The following is a 17395-nucleotide window of genomic DNA, read 5'->3' on the forward strand; positions in this document are numbered from 1 at the left end:
GAATACGATTTATACACTGAACAGACCTGATAACATTCATCTTTTATACATGCTTCTGGAGGGATAGTTCACCCAAAAATAAAAATTATATGTTCATTTACTCACCCTAGAGATGTTCTAAATCTGTGTACATTTTTTGTATGTTCCGATGAACACAGAACGTTTGTAACCAAACAGTTCGTGGCCACCATTGACTTCCATAGTAGAGAAAAATACAATGGTAGTCAAAAGTGCCTACTTTCAATAGTTACTCACAGTATTGTCATGTACAGTACAACCCTCCTCCCCTCATAAATCTACTTTTTATCATTTATATGGGTGTAGTGTATTGTAATGTAAATATTGCATACGTCTGTGCTAAATATCTGTTAATATTACAGTGCTTCCCAAAAGAAACATTGAAGGATTTCGTTCTCCTTGACTCAAATAACAAACATCTTCGTGCATTCCACCTAAATGAGTCAAGAGAGGAAAACTAAAGCAATTATTAACATTTTCAATTTTATTCAGTTTTAATCCATCTCACGAACAAATGTTACAGAAAAAAAGGGTTACATTAACATAATATAAGCTCATGGATCAGGTCTGATCAACCTTTAACTTAAAGATAAATTAAAAATTCACTTGTATTAAATAGATATAAAGGAGGAGTTTGTGCTGCCCTGACAGTGACATTTTTTGTGGGTCTGTGCTCATAAAAAAAAGAGAGACAAAAATAGAGAAAAGACAATAACATAGTGTCTATTGCTGGTCTATAAAACAGCTGCAATTATGAATTGTTAGAAAAAAGTATAAGGAAGCACTATATTACAAAACGGTTTCTAATCCACCCAATTCCTTTTAAAAATACTCCCTGATTTCATCTTTAAAAGAAGAATAGCTGAAATGTAAATAAACCTCTGATTCGAATCAGATGAAAACACAGGTCCTCTTGACATTCTCTTAAGGAGGGTTTATACTGAACTTTAAAGACAACTGACTGGACCGATTGATGAAGACCAAATTATGGCAAAAACTGCAGGGAAGCAACATAATACTTTGCCAACATGCTCAAGATTTATGCACTTAAAGTCTGCCATGCAATTATTAAGCAAACACCCATGCTGTAAAATGCATTTTTTAAACAAACCTCCAATCGAGTTGTCTTTTAAAGATCAGATTTACTCCTTAACCAGCTGCCTTCTGATTGGACAGAGCATTTCTGTGGATAAAGTAGCAGCCAACAGAATGGCATGCACATTCATTTAAGACTTTGTATGAGAGTGTACGTTGGCAGGTGAAAGCAAGAGCTACGGAAGAAATGGTACATTCTCTCTAATGACTAGTGTGTGCGAGTGTCTCTTTTCACATGGCTTTCACTTTGATCTGCTTCATTTTCATCTGCTTCTTCTCAATCTTCTTCTGATCGCGACGTTGGGAGGCTTCCTAGGGCAGCACAACAAGCATGCTTTAAGCTTAAAATACATCCAAGTAAAAAGTCACAATATCTCAATCTGCACACACCTCTAGGCGGCGCTGTCTCTCAGGATCTTCCTCATTCATGATCCTCTCTTTCTCCGCTCTCTTCTTCTCTTCCCGGCGCGTCTGAGCAGCCTCCTGACGTTGAGCGTGAGTCTGCTTCAGGAAGTTCTCCTCTACACGAGCGCGGTTCCGATCTGCTTTCAGCTTGCCCTAAACACACAGGTACAGTTACACCTTAGAAATGTGCGAAATGGTGGAAATGTACAAAATCAGCTGGTTCACATGATCCTTATTGGACATGTCTGGAGTTGCTTACATAAGACACATTCACAAACTTGTTTAGTAATTGATTGGTCAACAATCATGATCAACCATCATGATCATGCCCTACATGGTTTAGCTCCTCAGAACTTGAGTGAGCTCCTCTTGTATTACAGTCCTTCACGTGCATTACGCTCTCAGGCGTCCTGTCAGTTGGTAATTCCTAGAATTTCAAAATCAAGTGCAGGTGGTAGATCCTTTTCCTATCTAGCGCCTAAACTTTGGAATAGTCTTCCCTGCACTGATCAACCGGAACCAAAAACACAACTGATGTACTTGTTACATCAAAGAGTGCAGAACAGTACTCTACTCTCAGCCAGTCTTGTCTCATTGTTCCAAGGTTACCACAGTGAGCAGGATGCAGTTCATGCCCAGACCTGATGGTAGAGCGGAGAATGGGAAGCAGCGACCTGACAAGAGCTGAGATGATAGAGCTGGATAAAGAAGGCCGCGGCAACTTGACACGTCTTCACCTCAAAATTTCAAATGCTATTAGATTATTAATGATAATCTTAAAACTATAATTTACCTTACTAGTAAGTTTATTTATTTGTATTTAGCCTTGTTGTGCAAGCACTGTCGAGCTTGTGCAGAGGCAGCAGCTTTTGCCAGAGGGGAACTGGAATCCCCTGGATGGGCCTGGGTTCTCCTGAGGTTTATTTTCTCGATTAGAGTTTTGGGTTCCTCGCCACCGTTTGCATACTGTTTTGCACTATTTGCCTGGCCGGGGGGGCTGCTTTAGAATTAGAATTTTAAAGTTTTACTTAATTAATATTGCATATAGGAATGTATAGTCTGTTTAATATATGTTAATAATGTTTGACCTGTGTTTCTCTCTCCTTTATATTAAATGTGTGCTTTCACTGTGCGTGCGTGCGTGTCTGTGCATCCGTGTGTGTGTCTATGTGTGTTAGTACGTGTGCATATTGTGTGTGTGGAGTGTTTTGTATGTGGGTATGTCTGTCTTCTGTGTTTTCACCTTTTTCTTGTTTTTACAGGTATAACTTGAATTGTTTTGCTTATAGTCAATATGTCTCATGTACAGCTGCTTTGTAACAATGAATATTGTAAAAAGCGCTATATAAATAAAGTTGAGTTGAATTACACATTAACCCTGTTATTAAAGGAGTAGTTCACCTTCAAAATGAAAATTCTGTCATCATTTACATAATGTTTTTAACAGCCCCACATTGTCTTGATACAGTAGAACTGAATGGGGGCCTGTGCTGTTCGGTTACCAACATTTTTCAAAATATCTTCTTTTGTGTTTTGCAAAAGAAAGAAAGTCATACATGTTTGAAATGACAAGAGGGTGAGTAAATGATGACAGAATGTTCATTTTGAAGGTGAACTACTCCTTTAATTCAACATCACTTCCTGTACATGTGCACTCACCTCTCTATTGAGACGAAGCTTCTTGACTTTGTCAATGCTGTAGATCACCATGTTCATCAGAGGAAACAGACTGTCCATATCTTTGGGAGATGTATTACCCATCCCAGGCACTAAAGAGAATAGTCAGTAATAAGCAAATTGACTTCTTACTAGGGATGTAACGATTCACTCAGCTCGCGATGCGATTCACGATTCTGATCTCACGATGCGATTTATTCACGATTTACTCACGATTTATTTTGAAAAAATGAGTTGAAACAAATTAGAAATGAACAACGTCCCTTGCATTATTTCTTAAATGCTTCACGTTTCTTTGTATGATAAAATAATGTTTTATTTCAAATAACAAAACTAAACTGCAATTTTATAACAAATTAATAATAGAAAAAGTCTCTTTAATATAAACAAACTAATACTGTCTGTGCATTTCTTGGATTTTTTTGCATTTAAGAAATATCAGCATCCACGTTTACGTTTGCAGTGAAAATAGCGGCCCCTGCTGTTCAAAAAATGTATTGCGATTCAGTTCAAGCCTCAACCGATTTGAATCGTCGCTCATTATAACCGATTTTCAACCGGCTCACGGTGAATCGTTACATCCCTACTTCTTACATTGTCACAAATTTACAATGTCATGTATTTTTAACTTGTCTTACCGTTAAATGTAAACAGCAGTGTTTTCTTGGTCTCAGGCAGCTTTAAGGGCTGACCCTCCCTAAAATAATTAATTAATTGTATAAGTGTGTTTGACATTGAAGTATTTCTATTCACAATTTATTCTAACATCCTTACTCTTGCATAACTTTTGGACCAGAAAATTGGTCTGAAAAATGGATGGACTCGATCTTGTCAGCATGGCTGGTGAGGTAATTTACCATCTGAAAAAAAAAAGATATTACACTGGTGCACGACATTAAAGGGATACTTCACCTAAAAATTCCCGTCATCATTTACTCGCCTTCGAGTTGTTCCAAATCTGTATAAATTTCTTTGTTCTGATGAACACAGAGAAAGATATTTGGAAGAATGCTTATAACCAAACAGATTGTGCCCCCCATTGACTACCATAGTAGGAAAAAATACAATGACAGTCAAAAGTGCCCCAAAACTGTTTGCTGTCCTACATTCTTCAAAATGTCTTCTTTTGTGTTCAACAGAACAAAGAAATGACACAATAATTTTTCCTACTATGGTAGTCAATGGGGGGCAAGAACTGTTTGGTTATAAGCATTCTTCCAAATATCTTTCTCTGTGTTCATCAGAACAAAGAAATTTATACAGATTTGGAACAACTCGAAAGTGAGTAATGAAAGAATTTTCCTTTTTGTGTTTAGTATCCCTTTATAAGGGATGAAATTTGTACATAGTTAAGTGCTAATGGGCTCTATGCATGCGGGACTTCCGCGTTTCACAGTAAGAACCCACGGCAGTTTCCGATTGGGGAGACTTAAAGCAGAGAGAAACGGAAAAATGAGAAAATAGTTTAATTTAGCAGATGCTGTACATTGCGGCACACAGCAGTGGTATATAGAAGTGGCGTTCTACCGTATTTGAATGTTATAACGAAATGTTAACTTTAGGGCTGGGCAATATATCGATTTATAAGATATATCGATACATTTTTTCAACTCAATGCGGGATTAGACAATATCGTTAATATCGATATGGGGTATATTCAACTTGAAGCGGCTCTGTGGTGTCTCACATGCGCAGTACCCATGCGCAGTGTGAGCAGAGCACTCTCGCTCTGCGCGCGAACTTGACGGACCCCGCAATTTACATGTTTTAAACAAGTGGTGTGCAGCTGGATTAAATTATGTTGTGAGTCTTCACAAGAAATGCTGCGTGCATTTATCACTGTCATTTGTAACTGCAGTTGCGACATTACGCCACAGTGGAGGCGCTGTTTCGTTATCAGCACACTGAGGAGCTAAAAAGAGATGCAGAACAAGAGCCAGCCTGTGTTTCACGGCTGTTTGTTTTGCATCCAAGTACGTTTCATTTCTTTAAATTTCTTAAATTAACGTGACGTACATCATTGTAGTGTCTTTAGCTGTGCAGTTGGATCGTTGAATCAGCGTATACTGTACACAGCGAGTTCGCCAGTATGAACGCACATTGCGTTTAGAACGACTCGCACACGAATGAACTTTGAACTATTGAACTTTTCAGTCACTAGCGAATATAAGAGATCCTTGAATCATTTAAAGTGAACCACAGAGAATGAAAGATGTGAATGAGCTTTGCTTATTTTTAAAGACTGGTTAATTCAGTTGGCTATTGTGGGCTGAGAAGTTAGTTGAAAATGATAAAAATGCTTTATTTGATTAAAAAAACATTTCTGTTTGGTTGAATAAAAGTAATGTTTTATATAACTTAATAATTGTAATTTTTATCTAATTTTGTTAGAACTTTTAATATGTCAAACTCAAAGTCACTTTGGTTAAGCCACTTAAAGATACGGTAGGCCTTGCTTGTGTGTGTACAAGATCAGGATGGCACAACCTCCGCCTCATTTTGAGCCAGGAAAAACCCTGTGTATGTTTTCAAATAGGGAAAAAAACCCTGTCATTGAATTTCTTTTCACAAGCCATTTTAATATAGGTGATTGTGACATCTCACATGAGGCTTTGACTTGCTAGTAAACATTTATTCCACTTTGTAGAACATATCGATATACATATCAGATATCGCCTTTCATCAAAAAAAATACAGAGATATGAATTTTGGTCAATATCGCCCAGCCCTAGTTAACTTATGAAAGTACACTTTCAAATACGACAGAACAGCACTTCATATACCATTGCTGTGTGCCCCAATGTACAGCATCGGTCAAAATGAACTATTTTCTCATTTTTCCATTTCTCTCTGCTTTAAGTCTCCCCAACCGGAAACTGCATAAGGTTCTTACTGTGAAACGCGGAAATCACGCATGCATATAGCCCATTTCATATTTCCAGTATGAAATTAACCTGGCTGTGTTTGAAACCGCTCCCTATCTCCTATACAGTGCACTATTTCAGGTGTCCGTCATTTTGTAGTGGTGTCCGAAACCTGAATGAACTACTTAATTTCCCACATTCGTTCATTCTTTTTACCCACAATGCATTACCCACATCCGATGTACACTCACTCACTCACTATTTCCCATGATACAACGTGAATCAACTGCCTGATTAGAATCAGCTGGAGGAGAGTGACTATTAATGCCACAAATGTATGATTATACACTTGTTTTTTCCTGTTAACAGTTATTTTCTTCTTTTAAAAAATAAACAGATTAATTGATTGGTATTGCCAGTAGTGCTTTATTTTAAAAGTATTAAATAAATGAATTAATTACATGTAATAAATAAACATAATATTATAGAAACGTGACAAACATATGTTTTGTTCTCTTCATTGTAAACAAATAGCCTACAATAAACGTGACAAATAAGGTGAAAATTAACTTGACCATTTTACAAAACTTAAGATAAGCGTTATGACTAATGTCCGTGACTGTCCAACGCAGGCTATATACGTCAGTGTCAAAAATCGTTCACTCATTTTCACTCACTTCTTCCCTATTTAGTGGACTATTTAGCATTCTCAATGGCTATATAGAGAATAGTGAATGAGTGAGTGAATTCTGACGCAGCTCCTGTTTGTTCTATGCCTCAGTTGTGATGTTCAGCACTTACCTTGCTGTCCATCACTCCATCCGTGACCTCTCCCATCTCTGACAAGATGGACAGAGAGTCGGAGAGGCCATATTTTGACCCCGACTTGGGCTTATCTCCACAAAACTCACTCTGTAAACAGACAGAAAAAGAAAGCAGGTCAGTACACAAATACACACGCACACAGCTGTGCCAGAGAAGAATTGAATGACTCACCAGGTCCTGCATCTCTTTCTGCATTCGTGCCATGGCCTTCCGACTCCCCACAGCAAACACGAAAGTGTCCATGTCCTCATCATTCAGAGTTACTTTAACTTGCTGTGGAGAATGAGGGGAAAAAGAAGTGAGGTCATTTCAGAGACTGAGAAGGTGTCATGGTTTAAAGACAAATTCTAATGTGCACTTTTATCCAAAATGGCTTAGAGTGCATTTGATGTATGCATTTTACCAGCCCATACAGTCTCTGGGAATCGAACCCATGAGTTGTTAGCACCAGTTGAAATACAGCGTGAGTCCTTACCACTTGATCACAGGCTGGTCTCATCATTCTCGCCAGCACATTCAGCAGGTCCTGTCTTTTCAGAAACTGCAGAACAAAATGTAACATTGTAAATCCCCAGATAAACTACCCAACACAGTCTCTCTTACATTCTCACACGCATGTTACCTTAAGCTGAATCAGCATCCCTTCACAGCACACACGCCCTGAGCACCACAAGTTATAGATGTGCTCATTCTCCTGATTTAACTTCCCTGTACTGGTGGCCTCCTTACTGGTGCCATCATCCCCTGAAAATAAAGACATCAGAGAATCAGAAAACAGGACTACAAGACAGATACTAGACCACGCAAGGAGGTCTGCTTACCCACTAGGGCAAAGTTGCTCTCGAGAAGTTCTCTGTGGGAATTAAACCAGGCCTGGGCGAGCCTGCTGTTCTTGTTTTTTCCGATTATGTAGTTCATAATGTAGGCGAGGAGACCAGTGACCATTAAGATCTCCATGTAGTAACTCTCCCAGCTGTTTTGCAGGTGCGCTGGGACCTGTGGAAGACACATATGTGGTCAGCTCAGAACAGGTCACCATGCATAAAATTGTATCAAATTTTGGCTCTTTTTACCTCTCTGTATATTAGTGTGTCTTTGAAAGATGGGTTGGACTTCTCATAGCCCTCAAACTCCTCATTGTCATACTTGCTGTACATGTCTTGATCCTATAACAACAAGTTTCATTTGATAGACAATCAACAATGTTTTTTTAGTTTTACAAATGAATAAACATCAAATATTCACCTGCCCATCCGCATCCTCAAACTCATCTTGGCCATCCTCGTTCTCCACCGTGGCTTCGTCTTCATCGTCCTCTACAGGTGTGGATGAGGGGGCTGCTCGTGGGGGCGGTTCTTTCTCTACATCTACTGCCGGGTCCTCACTGACATCCTCAAATTCAGCAAAATCATTGTCATCAAACTCTGCGATGTCCTCACCATCATCAAAGTCGTCGTTGTAGCGCCCCCTAGTGTCCGGCAACGCCAGGAGCACAAGTAGCGCTGGGAGGAGAAAGAGCAGGTGCCTCATGGTTCAACCTGCATTAAACAGAAAAACAACCAAACTGAACACTTGTGTTTTAGTTAGACAAACTTTGTCAACTGCAGTTATATATAGTCGCATGTGCTGGGAAACAAACAAGAATGTTAGTCAACAATAAACAAGAACAAACAAACAACACAGTAAATGTGTGACAATAGCCTGATGACCTCCGTTCATTGAAGGGTGTATATACACAGGGGTGCACATAAGTTTTTCTATCTGGTTCTCAAGAGAGCACCTGGAGATACGGTTTGGTGCTCACATTGCACATAGTGTGACAAATTATATTTCCTATTAAAAATACAATTAAAAAAGTAGTTACTTTTTAATGAACAATTAACAAAATAATAAAGTGGGATAATACTATATTTATATTACTTTAAAGTACACTTAAAATACAATGGTAATGCATTTCTTCTTGTTTTTCTTTTTACAAAAGTAAATATTAATTTTCAACACCAATTTTGAAACCTAAAACGACAACCTTTTTGGTTTTTGGCAGGTTGTTGGGAAGTGCACTTGCGAACGCACATGGAGACTTGCGGTGCGGAGCTAGGATCGAGTGTAGCATAGAGAAACACAAGCTGCGTGCAAGTTTCAAGTTTAAACAGCTTGTGCTTTTAGAAAGTTTAAGTGAAGCGGTGTTTTGGTAGACGTGCAGCGCAGTTCCAGACATTCACAGAGGCTGCGCGTGCCGCCCGCGTGCTTCTCTAGTAACGAAAGCAGAACCAACAAAGGCGGAGCTACCAATACTCCGTTTTTCATCATTTACACCCAGGTCCCGTTTAACACCTGGAACAAACGAGATATCAGTAGTTTTAGCAGCATTCAGTACAAACGGAAATCTTATCCAGTATTACATTTAGTCGGTCTAAAACAGTGATTGTGCATCAAAAGGTTTCAACCATGTCAGTACGCAAATGAGCGTTCTAAACTTATTTACAGAGCGCATTTTTTATTTTGGTCGCGCATGCGCACCTGCGCACCACTTATGCGCATCCCTGTATATACATAAACACTTCACCTTACAAGAAGCCAATAGTCCTTTCAATATGTTAAGAGCAGTTTATAAACTATTGTTTATACTGCAAACAAGTGAGGGCAACATGCGCTTTATCCTTAAATATTTCTTTAGGATAAACTGTAAAAATAGGATGCTACAGCAAACATGGTTTCAATTATAATGTTTTATGTTATCAAATACAAAAGTTTTTCGTTCGAACAATAAAATATGGCTGAAACCGACATAGATTTATAGTGTACTACTGTTAGTGGAGTGGGAAGGGGGAGGGCTGTTAATCTTTTGAGAGATTTATTGTGAAAGCCTCAGCCTCAGACGTTCACTGAAATGAGTTTTTAATTGGCTAAGACTTCATTAAATCACATGGCGTAGTCTGATTGGTTGTGTATACATAAAATGAACAGTACACCTAAACATGAAAATGATCTCATTTATTCACCAGTAATATACAACTATTGACACTAAAAACTTCAGTAGATATTATAGATATAACTCAATTGACAACTATGACGGTCTCAAAGCAAATAGTAAAGTTGGTTCAAACAGATGAAACGGATGTCCATACAAATAATAAACAACTTCCCAAGAATCCTTACGGATATTTCCAACACCATAGGATACTAATGACAAAACAGAGCGTAAATCAGAACATATGTCCCACAGTTATGGCTTTTGCCAAGACGACCAGTTACATGCACCTTGTCACAGAGCTATAAGCGGCTGTCATGCTTCACCTGTCATGGGCTGGTTTTAGAGCAAGTACTCGAAAGAGAAAAACGTAGATTCAGGGGAGTTATGACTGTTATTACATTTTAACCGACTTTAACCTCTAAACTTGGCAAAAACTAGTGAAACGCTTGGCAGAGCGGCTGTTCTTCACCCCAGCGCCAATCCTTCGCTAAACTAACATTTATACCATCGAATAACAACTGGTCAACAGCTCTGACATATTCACCACGTGTATCATGTCAGAAAATAAGTAAAACTTAAATTTGACGAGGGGGAAAAGCTATTCTGCCAACCACCCCATCCCCCATAACTCTTGCTAACGTTACATTCATATTAATAGTATGAATGTTAGCATATTAGCATGCTAACATCGGCCCCTACACGATTTACCTTAAAATACAAACACAACAATTCTGCTGCGCTGTGTCGGCGTTGATCATTTCATCTCACATGTTTAATGTGGAAAAACATCAATAACGCTATAAATCACATAAATTACCTTTAAATACTAGTGATTCCTTCAGCAGCTAATAGTTAGCAGAGAGACGCTGCAGCACTCACTGGAATCGAGGGTCATCTGATTGAATCTACCCACAATGCTTTGCGAAGCCTTGACAACAAGGACAAGAAAAGAACGGGGCTCTGATAAATGATAAACCCATTATTAATAAGCCGTGTGCTATTCCTGAACTTTTTACGGTATTAATGAATATCTAGAGCTATTTAATAACTGTTTGGTTTAGTAATTGTATTAAGCTAATTGTTTATTTTGTTTATCATAAATTAAAGTGGAAATGTGTGCTTTATAAATGTTGTAATTTATAATATATAATATTATAAAGTTATTATTTTATGTGAGCCTGTCTGTGAAAACCCAGCTTATGTAATTTTTATTCACCGTTTTCTACATAAAATCATCCTACATACATGTCAAAACCATTTGTGAATATGTAGCCTTAATATCTGTAATATTTACTGAGTAAGCCCATGTCAAAGATTTTTAAATCATAATGATTTGTTCTTGCCTTTTAAGGGTTAAATGCTTAAATGTTTTGTGAACACGAAACACTGCTCAATGTGAAAAAAAGCAAATCAAGTTACTATTAAACATATCAATGTATATAATTTATTTTTATATCAATACATATTTAATCTATAATATATGACCACAACCCTCCATTCCGTGTTTAATACGGACTTTTATTTTGAAATGCACATATCTTCGGACCAAATGTGCAGACGAGCGGTCGGGCCTATTTAGGGCTTTCTAAAGTTATAATTAAAACCTTTGGGACGATGCGAATCATGGGCCTTTATATACATATAAAATTGCATTTTTAAAGTGATCTGAGGTTTTTTGGGTCTGGGTTTTGTGTTCTATCAGACCGCATATCGTCGGATTCGCGGCCGTTGCCGAGGGAGATTGTTATGACATTCTCTTTGTCTCGCGCTGCACAAACCCAAGACCGCATTTCGTGCTGAAACTGAGCGATCGTTGCAAAACGAGCTATTTTCAACGTCCTGCTTTGTTGTTGTTATTACCGACCAGATTAAGGCACTAAAAATGTCGTTGCACGGTAAACGAAAAGAGATCTACAAATACGAGGCGCCATGGACCGTCTATGCCATGAATTGGAGCGTCAGACCCGACAAACGCTTTCGCTTGGCGCTCGGTAGCTTCGTCGAGGAATATAACAACAAGGTAAACCGTCATCATCCTGATCGTCATGCATTATGTCTCTTTGATTCATTACCACGGTTTACAAAACAAACTCTGCTTGAGATTTACAGTTGACCCTGGAGACTGGTATCATATCATATCATATCATATACACGAGAACGTGATAACGCACTTGCAGTTTGTATTAAAATGCGATATGTGTGATCATTTATAATAGTGAAGTGCGGATAAAAATGTGAACAGTATGTAAACAATTATTACAGGGGAATATATTGTTGTAAAAGAAATGTCATGAAAGAATATTTATTATCCTAGCAAAGTGTTACTCACGCTTGACAGGCAACAGGAATGAGCCTGCCTGACATAGACCACAGGGAACACAAACCCACTACTGAGACATAGATAACATTTATTTTATTTATAAATGTTTTGTTTGACTACTTTAAAATAATTATACATCCATAAAATATGCTTTTAGACTGACAGCTGTCAGAATCTCAGATTTTTTTCTTGTATGTGAAATGAAACGGTATCGCATTATTTATTTGTTGTGTGGTGTTCAGGTCCAACTGGTGGGTCTTGAGGAGGAGAGCTCAGAGTTTGTATGCAGGAACACATTCGATCATCCGTACCCCACTACAAAGATCATGTGGATTCCTGACACCAAGGGAGTCTATCCAGACCTCCTGGCCACCAGTGGAGATTACCTGCGCATATGGAGGGTAAGCAGAGGAAAAAAACAAGCATTACACAACAGACGGAAAAAAGAGGATGCTGAATGTTGGGGAAAATAGATAGACAGATTTGTTTTTGTTGGATGATGACTTGGGTTCTCTATATGGTTGGAGGAATTATTGAAGGGAGGTTTGGGATGTCAGCTATAAAGCAAATCCATTTCAAAACCATCCAAAGCAATTCAGAATATTGTGCAAGCTGATGATGAATCATTTAAACCAAAAGAGTACTCGAAAAGTGAAAGAGAGTCAATTTTGATTTCATGTTCGGCTAGGTTTACTATTGTGATTGTACACACAGTCATGAGTTGTTATCTTGTGTTCAGGTGAATGACACAGAGACCCGGCTGGAATGCCTTTTGAATAACAACAAGAATTCAGATTTCTGTGCACCTCTGACCTCTTTTGACTGGAATGAAGTGGACCCTAATCTTCTGGGTAAGAAACCACACTCTTGTGCATATTTATGGATGATGCAAATGTTTTCCATATTTGTTTCAATTAGATCTGTCTGGTACATATAAATGCATGTTTTGTTTTTACAGGCACCTCCAGTATTGATACCACCTGCACAATCTGGGGTCTAGAGACAGGACAGGTTCTGGGAAGGGTCAACCTGGTGTCAGGCCACGTCAAAACGCAGCTAATCGCTCATGACAAGGAGGTACGAGTAAACTCAAATATAGTGAATGTTTTATATCGGTCTGTTCAAAACACTCCATAGATTTGTGTGGTGTTACAGTTAACCCTCAGTAAAAAGTATTTGTATTGGCTTGCAGGTGTATGACATTGCTTTCAGCCGCGCAGGTGGTGGGCGGGATATGTTTGCATCTGTAGGAGCAGATGGTTCTGTGCGCATGTTTGATCTGCGGCATCTGGAGCACAGCACCATCATCTATGAGGACCCTCAGCATCACCCGCTGCTGCGCCTGTGCTGGAACAAACAGGACCCCAACTACCTGGCCACCATGGCCATGGATGGCATGGAGGTCTCTCTTTTATTCACTCTTTCAATCACTTTACTAGCTTTTATTCATTACGGTAAAGTGTATAATATAAATGAAAATGCATAGATTTGCTGTATAATGTTGTTGAATCATTGTCAGGTTGTGATTCTGGATGTGCGTGTGCCGTGCACACCAGTGGCTCGTCTCAATAACCACCGTGCCTGTGTAAACGGCATTGCATGGGCTCCTCACTCCTCCTGCCACATATGTACAGCAGGTTAGAAATCAACCCAGCCACATAAATATACACACACTGCATCGCTACTCCATATTTGATATACGTATTACTTTCATATAAGTCTTCTTTACCTGGCCCCCTCTCTTTAACTCCCACTGTAGCGGACGATCACCAGGCTCTGATCTGGGACATTCAGCAGATGCCTCGGGCCATCGAAGACCCCATCCTGGCCTACACGGCTGAAGGTGAGATCAACAACGTGCAGTGGGCTTCCACTCAGCCCGACTGGATCGCCATCTGCTACAACAACTGTCTGGAGATCTTGCGGGTGTAAAGCAGCACTGTGCTTCCCGTGTGCCGGGTTCAGGCGTTTGCTGGAGTCTTGAAGAGGAGGGGAACGGAGAAGAGACTTGTTTTGTAAAGTTTCTGGGGTCCGGTAGTTTCAAGTGGGAGAGGATCTTAACGGGCCTGTGGGAACAACGTTCTGAACAGCGTGTGTGAATCTTTTGTGTGGAAGAATGAGGCGGCTGTATTTCTACACAATATTTCATTTTGGTCTGTTATCCTACTTGATGCCCCATGGTAAGTCCTGATAATGGGATGGTAACATGAATATTCTATGGCCATTTGTGTAGGGATTGTTAGTAATGTTTATTGTGTTTGAACTATTCTTTAACAAACAATCAGGATTGAAAAGATGTATAAATTTGCCAAGAGAAATGTAATGCAAATCAGCCTTTTTACTAGGTTGTACATATTTCAGAATGTAATAGCTTAAAGGTTCACCAAGCTTCAAATCATCCAATCTTCATAAAATTGACATCATTTTTTGTAATTTCAGGAAGGTGCCATTTTTTATATCGCAAGAAACTAAAGTGGCTATTTTTGGGTGAACTGTTAAATATCCTAGATATTATGCAGGTTAAATGTTTGACAGCGTATACTCTGCAAAACCTTCACAAATGCTCCTTCAGATGCCGACTCAGAGTTTAGTTGTAGTGTTGATGTCAGTGTTTGACTGGACACTATATTTGAAGATATATTACTGCTCACCGATTGTGAGAAGAGCCTCTCCTCTTTTTTCTCTTGTTATTTTTTTGAAAATGTCAGATCCCTTTCAGCATGCTTGTGCTCGAAGTGAAATGTGTTATGTATACATATATAAACATGTACAAGGTAGGACAAATGTGTCACCTTTTCAGACTAATTTTGCATTGCAAGCCATTTGGTTTCTCCATGAATTGTTTCGTTATCAAATATGATGTAGTAGTAATTCCACTATTTTAGTCACATGAAATCGGAAGTGAATTTGCGCGGCTGTGTAGAAAACCTGTTCCTCATCTCGCGCTCTTTAATGGAGTGATTATATGTAGGTAGTTCTGTGTGTGTGTCCTGCCATGTTGCTTTTCTATTAATAAAAACTTAAGCTCCTGTTGTTTCATAAAGCTTTCAGTGATGAATCTTTAAAGCATCGTGTGATGCGACAAACTCAAATTTAAGCTTAATGCGGCGCCGCAAGAACAAGTCGCTTTCGTGGTATCACCCGCCTGTCGGTTGTTGCGGCGCCGCTGAACACGCATTTTAAACCCAGTACAGCAATAAATACTGTTATAAATAACATTTATTCTAAAAAAAAAAGTTGTGTGCTTTTGGAAACCTTTACAGTTCGACAAAGGTTTTCAAGAACTTGACGTACAGTACATTCATCTGCTTACACTGCAGAGGTAAAAGAAACTTCACACTTCATCTTAACAGGTGATTTACAAAAACAGTCCTTGAGTCAGAGTGTCTTTACTTTGTCCTTCAAATACAATGATCACATATTCATTAACGCATCTGTAGCACATCTCCTCACACACACACTTATAATAACTTCATACCCCTGATTTCACACCCATTTGGTTACAAGGATTCTTTGTGTGCACGTCATACAGTTACTTGGTGTAGTAATACATTAGATTTGGGCCAAACACCTAACGTGCCACAAAAGTATATAAAGAAAAATAACGTTGAAAAAATTCCTGAACTTCTGTAATATCAATCCACACAAGCGTTATACTTTAAAAACAGTCCAGACTTTACTGTGTCATTGAAATGTCCTTTAGTGGTGGCACTGCCTCAGAATCACAGCCAGCATATTCTATTTAAAAATAAAGCTCAAGTTAAACCTGATTTCCAGGTAATGGTTTAAGATTATAATTAGGGATGCACGATAAATTATCGGTCATATCGGTATCGGCCGATAAATGGTCATTTTTAATGTTATCGGTATCGGCCAATAATAAAATTTAGGCCGATATATTATAGCCGATAAATTATGAATCATTTCCTCAAGTTGAACCACTTCAGCTGCACGCTGCTCGCAGTTAAAATCCAGTACAGTACTGTCTTTCTGTCATGATCATTCACTTACTGTTATTAGCAAAACATTGTTGATGTACTGTAGTATGTAGATATTTATGAACATGTATATTATAGGAACAAAAGCATATTGTTTGAATCAGACTGCTGTCTGACTGCTTTCTGTCTTGAGACCTGTTAGACTTGTGGCTGTTGAGAACCCCTTTCTGGGTTGCTCTGGGAGAACATCTTTAATTTGTTTATTAAATAAACATTCTACCAGAAAAGTTTAAAAGTTAAAGAATCTTTAACCCGTGTAAATTAGGCTTGGTACATGATTTTCATGGTACAAAAAGAATGTTCAGTCTCATAAAATGTTATATTAATATGAAGAAACTGTATATCGGCCAATATATCGGTTATCAGCTTCCAATGTTCAAGAATGATCGGTTATCGTTATCGGCCAAAATTTACACATCGGTGCATCCCTAATTATAATAGCAGAAAATGATGGTGGAAGTTGAGGCAGTGATCTCTGTTTAACCGGGATCTTGTCTTTATTGCCCACTGTGCTTTTCATATTCTATAACGAAAGCTGAGATTTGTTACCAAATTCTCACTGCATCAGAGGAAAAATTCCTGCTCTTAATGAGAAGGGATATGAAACAAAATACCGCAGAAACTGAGAAAAACTGAGAAATGTTGGATTCATTTTGTCCACAGTATTGGATGGCTTTCCACCTAATGTTGCTAAGACAAGTAACACAAACAATTTGTTTCGTTTCGGCAAGCATGGATGTTTTGCATTGCAATATGAAGCTGTCTGAAAAACAATGAAAATGTGGTGTATATATGTGAATCTTAGGAAGGTTGCGCTCGGGGCACAAATAAAACACAGGAGTCTGTTTTGGGCCTCTAGCTGCCAGGTAAAACTGGATCGGACACGTGCCTCAAGATGTCGGCTGAGCCCTCCTGCATGTTTGGACTCTGCAGATTTTCTGGGAGCGAGGGGAAGCGCAGGCTTCTACACAGCTGTCCGACTGGCTGTAGATGAGGCTCATGGGGGAGACTCAGTCCTGTGGGCACAGCTGTCTCAGTCTCTGGAGACATGGACATGGTGTCGTTTGAGGCTATTGTCAGATGGATCCCACTGGACAAGGAGTCCCGAGACTTGTTTTTGAAGCTATCCTGACCAGGGCTCTGTGAAATGTGGAAAAAAATGATTGAGATGAATGGAAATGCTAATGGATTCTAATATTCTACAATTCTTCCACATATG

General features: G+C 38.9%; 3 protein-coding genes across 5 annotated transcripts in view; 1 reads left to right on the forward strand and 2 right to left on the reverse strand.

The window, feature by feature from the left end:
- ccdc47 (coiled-coil domain containing 47) lies at window positions 1-10779 on the reverse strand. The gene is made up of 13 exons (XM_057347070.1): window positions 10676-10779; window positions 8130-8422; window positions 7958-8050; window positions 7706-7880; window positions 7507-7628; window positions 7360-7425; window positions 7056-7157; window positions 6861-6971; window positions 3970-4055; window positions 3834-3892; window positions 3178-3287; window positions 1504-1671; window positions 1-1425 (listed from the first exon to the last, which is right to left on the reverse strand). The coding sequence occupies exons 2-13, from the start codon at window positions 8412-8414 to the stop codon at window positions 1345-1347; spliced, it is 1458 nt and encodes a 485-aa protein (XP_057203053.1). The 5' UTR covers window positions 8415-8422; window positions 10676-10779; the 3' UTR covers window positions 1-1344.
- Window positions 10780-11386: 607 nt separating this feature from the next.
- dcaf7 (ddb1 and cul4 associated factor 7) lies at window positions 11387-15221 on the forward strand. 2 transcript variants are annotated; one of them, XM_057345169.1, is made up of 7 exons: window positions 11387-11878; window positions 12421-12579; window positions 12918-13029; window positions 13137-13255; window positions 13371-13580; window positions 13698-13815; window positions 13938-15221. In XM_057345169.1, the coding sequence occupies exons 1-7, from the start codon at window positions 11741-11743 to the stop codon at window positions 14108-14110; spliced, it is 1029 nt and encodes a 342-aa protein (XP_057201152.1). In that variant the 5' UTR covers window positions 11387-11740; the 3' UTR covers window positions 14111-15221. The 2 variants fall into 2 exon arrangements, with proteins under 2 accessions (XP_057201152.1, XP_057201151.1); XM_057345168.1 differs by having other exon boundaries at window positions 13698-13814; window positions 13934-15221.
- Window positions 14980-17395, reverse strand: part of kcnh6a (potassium voltage-gated channel, subfamily H (eag-related), member 6a) — a 30708-nt gene continuing 28292 nt past the window's right edge. For both annotated transcript variants that reach the window (XM_057345164.1, XM_057345163.1), the window contains exon 16: window positions 14980-17316. In XM_057345164.1, coding sequence (XP_057201147.1) covers window positions 17032-17316 — 285 coding nt within the window. In that variant the 3' untranslated portion in view covers window positions 14980-17031. The remainder of the gene's footprint in view (window positions 17317-17395) is intronic.

This window comes from Triplophysa rosa, linkage group LG11 (assembly GCF_024868665.1).
Source record: "Triplophysa rosa linkage group LG11, Trosa_1v2, whole genome shotgun sequence".
NCBI classification, from domain to species: Eukaryota; Metazoa; Chordata; class Actinopteri; order Cypriniformes; family Nemacheilidae; genus Triplophysa; species Triplophysa rosa.